Source organism: Mus caroli, unplaced genomic scaffold (genome assembly GCF_978045245.1).
Source record: "Mus caroli unplaced genomic scaffold, Mus_caroli_1 scaffold_15, whole genome shotgun sequence".
NCBI classification, from domain to species: Eukaryota; Metazoa; Chordata; class Mammalia; order Rodentia; family Muridae; genus Mus; species Mus caroli.
Window position 1 is genome coordinate 103,173,692 of NW_028227270.1, and position 10,122 is coordinate 103,183,813.

The 10,122-nt window shown below is 41.0% G+C and overlaps 1 protein-coding gene across 1 annotated transcript; it reads left to right on the forward strand.

Moving 5' to 3' along the window:
- The first annotated feature begins 215 nt into the window (after positions 1-215).
- Positions 216-4,652, forward strand: Yae1 (YAE1 maturation factor of ABCE1). The gene is made up of 3 exons (XM_021180515.2): positions 216-375; positions 1,802-1,923; positions 3,585-4,652. Exons 1-3 carry the CDS (start codon positions 250-252, stop codon positions 3,988-3,990), a joined length of 654 nt encoding a protein of 217 aa, XP_021036174.1. The 5' UTR covers positions 216-249; the 3' UTR covers positions 3,991-4,652.
- Positions 4,653-10,122: the final 5,470 nt, after the last annotated feature.

Sequence of the window (10,122 nt, forward strand, 5' to 3'; positions counted from 1 at the left end):
TCCAATGCCTTCAGCACTTGCAGAAACTGAATCTCAGCCCTTGAATGGTGGGGCTTAGCTTGCAGCACCCAGCCAGCCCCACGCTGCCCATTCCAGAGGTGTAGGAAGAGACCCAACCCTTTGCCGCCAAGCCGCAGGAGGAGCCGCACAGGCCCCTCCGTCCCATGCCTTGTCCTTTCGTCCCGCCCCCTGAACCGGAAGCACTTTCCCGGGCTTCCGGCGGCTCCGGGGTTCGTGGTGTTCCCGGCGATGTCTTGGTTTCGAGCGGCTCCGGAGATCGCGAGCCCTGGAGACCAGGACGTGTTTGACGAGGAAGCGGACGAGTCTCTGTTAGCGCAGCGGGAATGGCAGGGTCACATGCGGAAACGAGTCCAAGTAAATGGACGGGGCCGGGGACGCGGGGGAAAGGGACTCCCAGGCGGGACCCGGGGGCTCCCTGGCGGGGCCACGCGCACGGAAGCCTGGGCGGAGGAGCGCGGGTCTCCGAGCCAGCGCGCTCCAACGTTACCGGGTCTTAAGAATTCTGGTTGTTTCTTGGTGCTCTTTCGGAGCCCCAACCGGGTTTGGAGCAGGGGCATTGACCCTACTCTACTACGTGAACTTTATTCAGTCCCTCAAGAGTGTGCAGTTTGGTAAGGGAGGAGCAGAGGAGGAGAAATGCACACCCACTAGGCTGATGGCCCGCAGAGAACGCAGAATCACTGAGAGTCCAAAGTTAGGCGTGGTGTTACCAAGGCTTAGAAAAGGGTGAACTGAGAATGTTGTCAAGGGACGGTAAGGGGGAGGTAGAGAAGGAAATACTGTTTCAGCTTTACTTTAAATGCGTTATTCAATTCGGACCTGTCTTACCATTCATTGAAACTTGCTTAATACTATTTGGGTAGAATCGGCGCTTTTTCTGGGTGAGAACTACTTGCTAAGATCTGTCTCCACATGGAGGTGGATTCCAGAGTCTAAAGACCTGCATTCGATCCCTGGAACGTACTTTGTGGAAGGACGGAATGGGTTTCTGGAAGTTATTTTCTGACCTTCACACTCAAGGAAGTAAATAAATGCCTCCCTCAAGAAAAATAAGTAAATATATGTTACTTAACTATTTAAAAGATAAGAACTGCATCCACCCAATATACTAGCCATTACATTACCCTTTTAAAGCTGCAGTTATGTCAACCCTAATTTAATGTTCCAGTAAGTTAATATTTGTTGAGCCCAGCAACCATCATATCATTACAAAAATACCATAGGAATCCAGGGCTAAACTAATAATAATAAGACAAATCTCTATGCCACAGTTCAGATTAGATTTCTAAAATCAGACTTCTCTTCACTATTCCTAAAATAGTTCCCTCTTCCCTGGCCTTGCCAGCCTCCTTTTCCATCCTATTCTAGTCAGTTACCAAGAGACCAGACATGTAGTTTCCCATTTCTGTGAAGACCTTGCTAACACAGTTTTTAAAAAACATAACAACTGATGTTTAATGTTTGCACAGTAACCCTAGATTTCCAAAGTGACTTCCCTGTGTGGCATCGAGGCATCTGCCTGTCATCGCTTAGGAGGGTGGGGATAAGGAGCTCCAGGCCAGCCTGGGAAACATTTTAAAAAAATAAAACAGATATGACAAGGAACGATGAACCAATAATAAGATTTTAGGAGAAACATTCTGCTTAGGATTTATGTCTCTGCTATATCATAATTCAGTTAACATAGTACAAACCTAAATTTGTCTTCAAAATTGGTTCTGTGCTTTCCTGAGAAGACTTACTTGGTGTCAGTTACAACTGGGTTTTTTCTTCTTTTCAGGAGGGTTACAGAGATGGGCTAGATGCCGGCAAAGCACTTACTCTTCAACGGGGCTTCAATCAAGGCTACAAAGAGGGTGCAGACGTCATTATAAACTATGGACTCCTCAGAGGAACACTGAGGTAATTTTAAAATTTTAAATGATGAATTATTTAGCCACAGTTCTAATGAAGGTCTTTAATGGAGGTAATATGTAAAAAATCAACGTTTTAAAGTGTTTTTCCTGCTGTTGGGTACCTGGCTCTTCAGAATGTAAAGTACAGCTTTCAGAAGGTTTTCTGGGAGTTGTTGGTTAATTCCTCCATTTCACTAGGTGTCCCTGATGCTTTTCCCTTCTTGCCGTTTGGCCGAGCACTGATCACTCAGGAGGGGTTGTCAGCTTCTAAAGAACGCTGTTTTACCTGCACATATGGTAGAGTACAGACGGTGGGTCTTTCAGCTGGAAGTCCACAGTGAAAACCGTAATGACTGAGAGAAAGAGGTCTTGCTTGTTTGAGCCCTGAACTTTAAATACCCGTAGGATACCATAGCAATAATGGCACAAAGTCAGGTCCAATGGTGACAAAGAGCTGGGCCAGCCTCTTTGATGGGGATACTTTTTGGACTGTCCTTATAAAGAACCAAACTGCTGCAAAGAATCACATTTAAAGAAAAAGAAAAAAAATGTTTTAAATTTTGTTGAGACTTTTAGAAAATTAAGGAGAATATATAATTCAGAAGAGGAGGTAAATCGCCAAGCATTCATCTTCGCTTCATGTTTATGACCTTAGGAAGCCCAGTGTTTCCATCCATTGACGCTTTACTTCTACGATATTTTCAGAGGGTTGTAGCTCTGGGTAGAGTGTGTGCCCAGCATACCCACAGCCCTGGGCTCAGTACCCACCAAAAGGAAAAAAGAACCATGATTTTTTTATTATATGAAAAATCAGGAAGGAAGGTTGGTCTACTAGAAAATAATTAAACAAAAATAATTAAATATATTATGAGTCAAATTCTTAACACTTTTCAAGAATATTAAAGCTCTGTTGGTGAATGTAATTTGTGACAAAGTTTATAATGACTGATTAGAAGCTATTTGCTATCCTTAAGAAAGTGGGGCTGGTGTTATAGGTCAGGGTTAGGATGCTTGTCTTAACTACCTGGTGCCTTAGGCTAAATATTAAGTAGTGCCGAGAAATAAAAACATTGACTTGAGGTCACACTGATAAAACGATCAGTAGCTGAGGATGAAGTCTCTAAAATACTTCTGATAATGTTTTGTCTTTAATAATTTAGCAAGTCTAGGTTTTCTATTTTAAAAGGAAAGAAAAACAAGAAACTTTTTTTGGTCTTTCTACAAATAATATCTTACTGTACAGAAGTTACATGGCCAGAAAAATGTAAAAATAAAAAATTGATGGGGCTGGAGAGATGGCTCAGAAGTTAAGAGCACTGACTTCTCTTCCAGAGGTCCTGAGTTCAATTAATTCCCAGCAACCACATGATAACATACATAAAATAAATAAATCTTAAAAAAAAATACAGTGCTATGAGGGGTATTATTTATTATATATATATATTTTATATATGTATATATATATAATATTAAGTCTTCCTAATTAACATTAAAATACACTGTGTTTAAACTTCAGTGTTATTTACATCATTACTTAACGTTGACTTGCATTATCGATGAAGTATTTCTGCATGGTGTTGTGTAGAAGAAAGACATGCAGTATTTAGTGTCCTAGACGCCTGCCACTAACTTGTTTCCTGTTTAACTCTTGTTCATATTTCCATTCAGTGCTTTGCTTTCCTGGTGTCACCTTCATGGTAATGGCTCGGCTCTGATCAGTAAGATAAGTAACCTCCTGGACGCCGTTGGCCAGTGTGAAGAGTGTGTGCTTAGACGGCTGACATCAGTTACATCACAGCCACGAGTTACGGATTTATTGGACATCATTGAGGATATGGACCTTTGTCACGTAGTTCCGTCTGACCAAGCGAAAGGTGACAGTAACGCTGAGACTAACACCGATTCTGACAGGAGTCCGAACGGGATGGGTTGTTCACATCCAGAACATTGTAGACCGCAAGAGCATGCGCATTTGGAAAAGCCAAGCCTCCCTTGGATTCTGGAGCAGACATCCAGTTTAGTGCAACAGCTGGGAGTACCGGTAGACATATTACAGCACCTGAGACAGCTATAGAATGACGCCCCTTCCTGGTGGGAGTAATGCTCGGTTATTCCTTAGAGCATTGTGTTCTAGATAAGGTACTGCTGATTGAACACTTCCCCTGTAATTACCCTTTGTGGACGGACGTTAACGGTCTTCAGTATTAACACTAGTAAATGGAATGACATTGCTCTTTGTCATTGGTAAATTGTTTAGTTTTAGATACACTCAGAAATCCTTGTCATTTTCAAATTTCTAATCAAAATCAATCATTTTTAGACTAGCAAAAGCCAAACATTTTAGAACAAGGAAAATAAAATCTAATGCTGCTTTCTGCTTTTGTCGGAATCAGGTGGTTTAGGGCCTCTTCACCAGCAAGCAAGCCAGGGTTGCCAGAAATAACCTGAAGGCTAGCATAAATAAGGAGAAGCAGATCTATAGATAGCTGTACATTAAAGCCAAGTGACTGTAGAAACTGACACAATATTTATATTATTGAATGAATAATAAAAAGCAAAGTACTAAAACTGACCTTATTTATGTATTGATTAAAGATGTTCAATTTCGTGAAAAATCGAAAAAAAAATACAGTTTGTGCTAAACTGTAAAGAAAAGAAACTACTTAGCGTTCTAAGTAATGAGGACTTGGCCACATTTTCTCAAAATGTAATAAACTATTTCTGTCTGAACTGCAATTTTGCTTCTTATTTACATTGGAATTTTTAAAAAGGGCAAAAAACATTACTGCTTTGACACGAACGAAATGCATAATCTAGCATAGACAAAATCTCAGTCAGATTTTTGTTCCATGACCCAGGATCGGAAAAGGAGTTTTTCATCACTTTTCCCCACCTGAAGTTAATATACAGTGCCTGACTTGAGAGCCATCCAGATAATTATCCCTTACTGACAGCTTCAGTTGCTGTCTAACCAGTATTTAGCTGTGCTGAAAGATGCATTCCTGAGAGACTGGCTGGAGGACCTTGTAAAGGCCCCTGGTGTAAGTCCCTGCTTAGTAACATTTGACAGCTGGGTTTTTATTTTGAAACCCGTGGTACTAGGGATTGAACCTAGGACCTTTTGAACAATTCTCATATTGCAATGTCAAACCCACAGAATATTAAAGTCTTTAAAGTGCCAGTGTTGCTCTACATTGTATTTTCCATAGACATAACCATCTCTAACAGTGATGGCCACTCTAAGATTTGAATGTAATATTGAGATTTTTGTCTAGATATAACCTGATAAGATTCTCTAAATGGAAAATCCCTTGCCATCATTAATTGCATAAAGTATCATTACACTAAAAGTCATGGAAGATGAAGTTGGGTATTAGCTGTGAGAGGTAGAGGGTGGTTCAGTAGTTAAAAGCATTTGCTATCCACTTAAAAGTTAAATATGGTCCCAAGCATACATTAACCCCAGGGGTTTGGGGGACCTGGAAGATTGCAGATACTTGCTGGCTTGCCCCAGGGAGAGTCTGTAAGATGCTGAGTGACCCTGCCCCTGAGTTATTTCTGATTGGTAAATAAAGATGCCTGCTGAGTGGAAGAGACATAGTGGGGTTTAGGTTTCATGGACTTGGTGTCAGAGGAGAACCATGAGGGAAGAAGAGTACAGAAAGTGTGGTCCTTAGAGCCAATTGACGTTAGAAATAGCCCAAATAAAACCTCATAAACAATAACTCCGGGTTATCGATACATAAATTTTAACAACATAGAGGATAGACAACTGCTCAGCTTTTATACTGTTTTAAGTCTTATAAATATCTAAAAAACAAATGGTCTAAGGCAAGAGAAATTCCTGGAGACATAGTTTCTACACCACAGAGGTTGCTGGGGGACCTCTGACGCCCTCTGTCTTCTATGTGTGCAAGCAGACATAGACCCATACACCACACACAGAAGGCTGGTGGCTTAGGGGGAGAAACTCTCTTTTGCTTTTTCAGAAAGTTCTAGAGTAGTTCAACCAGAAGCAGTAAAGGAGAATCTACTTGACTGTTGCCTTTTGCTTTGCTTTCTATGCTGGGAGGCAGCCAGGTCTCATGAAGAGGCCCTAGGTGAATGTAGATGGGAAGGCAAGGGTGCCCTGCAGCTGTGACCAGAGTATCATGGCCTGAGATTGCATCTGAAGTAAGTTACTTCTGGCACTGACACATCTAGATCTTTTTAAGCAAATATGGAAGGGGGGCTTTCCTGACACTTAAGTCGTTAGAACCACTAAGGCCACCAAATTATGATTTGCAGAATAAGTAGGCAGCTGAATTCATCTACAAGCATCTTTATTTACAGCCATGCACCACTTGCTGGGGATAGATTTTGAGAAATGTAACCCTGGAGAGTTCCATTAAACAAATATGAAAATATATAAGGTGTTTATGATGTCACAAAGAGATGGGACCTTATGGGACCATATTATATCTGGACTTCATTTTTGGCCAAAACATAACTATGTGGCACAATGACTATCTGCCAAACTGCTTGCTAGCTGCTTTCATGGTAAACCCAGATAAAGACCAAATTGTGATTCTCACCCTATTCACAGTAAGGTCATAGCTTTTATTGCTTTGTGCTCTAGTCTAAGACCTAGGGGAAATAGTTACACGTGTGTATATGTCTTTAGCTTAATTTTTAAAAATTAATCCCAAATTTGGCCAGTAGATGAAATAAACATATGCTGTTCATAAACTACCAGTCAAGACTTTGCTGTTTAGAAATCTCAAATCCCCATGTGAAGATGCCACACCCTCATAGATGCCTTTTGTGACTACCAGACTTACAGAGTTAGATGCTCCTGCCTCAAGTGCTTGCTGTCCACTCACCCTCTTCATACTGCCTCTTCCTAAGGTCACTGTTAGGCAAGGTCACAGCTGCCCCATCGCCGAAATGTTGTCAGTCTGGCCACTTGCCTGTTCACAAAGTTAGCCAGCCCTTCCCACCCCTACGCGTGCTTACCTTTATTCTTGTCCTAGTTACTACTGTTCTTTATTATTCTGCCAATGCTCCACTTTTTGCCTGTTTCTTAAATCTCTGGAGGTTTCATTCTTGGACCCTTTTGGTGCTTTGACTCTAATCAGATGATCTCCCCTCCCATAGTAACCACTGTACTAAGCTAGCAGTTCAGCTTCCATCTTTATCCCAGGCTCTAGAGCTAAACTTACACCTGCCAATTTCTCAAGTCTATTTCAGTGGCTTAACACAGCATATCTAAGCAGACAGCCTATTCCTTCTCCTCTTTCCTGACTGTTGCAGTTTGTGTTTTGACTCTTAATGGCATCTGGACTCATCCAAAACTAGAAATCGTTAAATCTTCACTGGATTGTTTGTTTGTTTGTACTCTAGATCCAATTGAGTATTTTTATATCTTCAAAATGTTTTGAACTTGTCCTTTCATTCAAATAGACTTTTTTTTTTTAATTTGGTTGTTTTTTGTTTTCTGCATTCTTGTTCTTTGTTTTGTTTTGTCTCCCTGTTCCTGGATATGTTCCTGGATGGCCTCTGTGGCCTAGGCTAGCCTTGAACTCATGATCATTCTGCCTCTAACTTCCAAATGCCAGAATTCAGGCTTTACACCTGGCTTCATCAGCTAGTAATTAACCTTCATAGGAGTCTAGCCCTACTTCTGTCTTTTGTTGGACTTGTCTTTGCCTTCCTGAGATGTTTATTAGACAGAACCTTATCTGGTTCCGTTTTGATTCAGGGTTAAATGCCCAGCACTTAGCATCCTATTCTGTACAGAGAGACACAGATTGCTGCATAAGAGGAGAAAGTATGAGTGAATCTTTAGCCTAACTGAAACTATGACCAGGGATGTGGGATTCCAGAAGACCTGTTTAGGATGTTGCTGCGTCTGGAGAAATAGCTCGGCACTGAAGAGTACTGCTTGCTCTTCCCAGGGCCCAGTGTCAGTTCCAAGTACTCTCATGACAGCTGACAACAATCTGTAACTCCAGTTACAGAGACTTTGATGCCCACATCTGGACTCCAGAGGCAATGCATGCACCTGGTACACAGACACATGCATAATTTTTTAAAACTAATTTTCTTTTTCCATGTTAATGATAAAAATCCACATATCTGAAAATTTTCACCATCTTATACCAGGATAAGTAGTAACATCAAGCAACAGCATTACCAATCCTTAAAAAATATACTGAGTTCAGACTGTAGCTCAGTAGTTGAGCATTTGCCTAGCGTATGTAAGGCCCTAGGTTTAATTCACTGTAACACCCAAAAGTTGTACTAATAAATAACATTATCATACTATAATGTAAATTTAAAACATAAAAATGTATTTAATAGTTTCAGGTATTAAAATACAGAGAGAAACTACACAGAACTCTGGCTCTAAGGGATCCAGTACCCTTTTCTGGCATCTGGGCATGCACAGAGATGGCACCTATAGAGAAAAGCAGACCACACACATACACGTAAGAAACAATTGTTTCTAAAAGAGGATGTTTATACACCATGCCACACTGCTACAGCTTTTTCCAAAATTAACCAAGACTTTCAAACTCTGGAATACCCCATTTTCTTGTCCTTTGATGTGTATTTGTATACAAGTCACTATCAAAGAGTAAGGCCTTTGGATTCTGTTTTCAAAAGGCTGTTGAATGAGTTCACTGCCACTGGGTGGCGCTGCTTCACCCTGCTGTATCCCATTCCTTTGCCTGTGCCCTCTCTCACAAGGAGTTTGGGATTATCCCCAACGTTGGGCTGTACAGTTGACTCATTATAAGATTAGGCATGTAGGGAAGGATTAGGAGGACTGTATTTACAAACAAAAACTAGGATGTCTGCCTACTTCTAAGCTGAGAATTTTTTTAAGTCAAAATTAGCATGGGCCTGGTATCCAATTTATCCCATAGCCAGCCTATGTCAAGACGCTTTCCAAAAAAAGTACCTTTTATTCTCCGAAACTGATACCTAAAGGAGCATCTAGACCTCGAAGCATAGAGCCTTCAAAAGGAGACTATGTGAAGTTATGGTTTCATGTGCATGAAGAGTCTACATGCTGGGCAAGATCAACGTTTTCAAACACATCGAAGCCATCTCTTCTCTAGCTCTGGACCCTGCTTCTCTCTCACCCCCACATACAACTTGTTATAACGTAAAGGTAGCTGTAGACAACTTTCCACCCACTCTAGTATTTCTCAACAAATCCACAACCAGATAGGATGCTCCTCACATAAAGGACATGTCATTCAAGTGACTAAGCTGCTCACTTAGGAATTGCCCAGTCAGCATTATGGATGTATGTTCCCTGATGTTTATTTTTTTTAATCACATTGTTCTCAGCAGTCTCTTACATTTACTGGGAGTGTGGGGTGCCATGGACTGAATGTGAAGGTCAGAGGACAACTTGCTGGAGTCAGCTTTCTTCTCTCACCATTTGTGTCTTGGAACAGGTCCTCAGTCTTAGTGGCATGTGTCTTTACCAGCTGAGCCATCTTTCTAGACCCCAGAACTCTTTTGTTTTAAGCATATGATTCTGTATACATTTTTAAACAAATTTTATCAAAATTTTACAATAAAGTGAGAGACTGGTTTGACAACAGTATTGACACCTCTTGCCTTTAAAGCAAAACTATACTGATATGATATTGAAAAATACAGGTTTTGTTATTCAGAAATACTGCAAGATATTTATCACACATCAAGATGCTAAATGATGTATTATTGGTGTGCCTATATCAGGCTCATTTGATGTCTGGAAATTGGCACAAAGTCCATCACAAGTCACACCTTTGTCAACTAGAAGAGCATTTCACTGTTATGGAACCAAAGGGATCCTTCATAAAGTTAGCAACAGCAGAGGTAGGGTGTGTGTTTTCTTTAGAGACTCTGAGGTCTCTGTCTCTCCTAGGTGAACATGACACTTTTGGCCATGTCACAGGCTGCCTTTTCTCAAGTGTACAACCAAGGAATAACTCAAGAAAGTTGCTGATGATAGAGTGTAATGTTTGTTGTTTTTAACAAAATCTCAAACATTTGATTTTATCAATAAAGACTCAGGAGCCAGATGCTGGGGTCAAAGCTGCTAGGCCAGAGAGGCACAGAGCATACCCAGCTGACCTTCCTCCTCAGCCAACAGCCCAAAAAGAAAGTTCTCTACACCTTCTCAAAAACCCTCAAACTGAATGCCCCACCCTCTACTTCCTGT

What these genes read in the sequence shown, in the direction of transcription:
- Yae1 (XM_021180515.2), top strand. Translation starts at nt 250, where the DNA reads ATGTCTTGGTTTCGAGCGGCTCCGGAGATCGCGAGCCCTGGAGACCAG. An exon ending in ACATGCGGAAACGAGTCCAA is followed by an intron (nt 376 to 1,801) that starts GTAAATGGACGG and finishes TCTTCTTTTCAG; the next exon opens with GAGGGTTACAGAGATGGGCT. An exon ending in CTCCTCAGAGGAACACTGAG is followed by an intron (nt 1,924 to 3,584) that starts GTAATTTTAAAA and finishes ATTTCCATTCAG; the next exon opens with TGCTTTGCTTTCCTGGTGTC.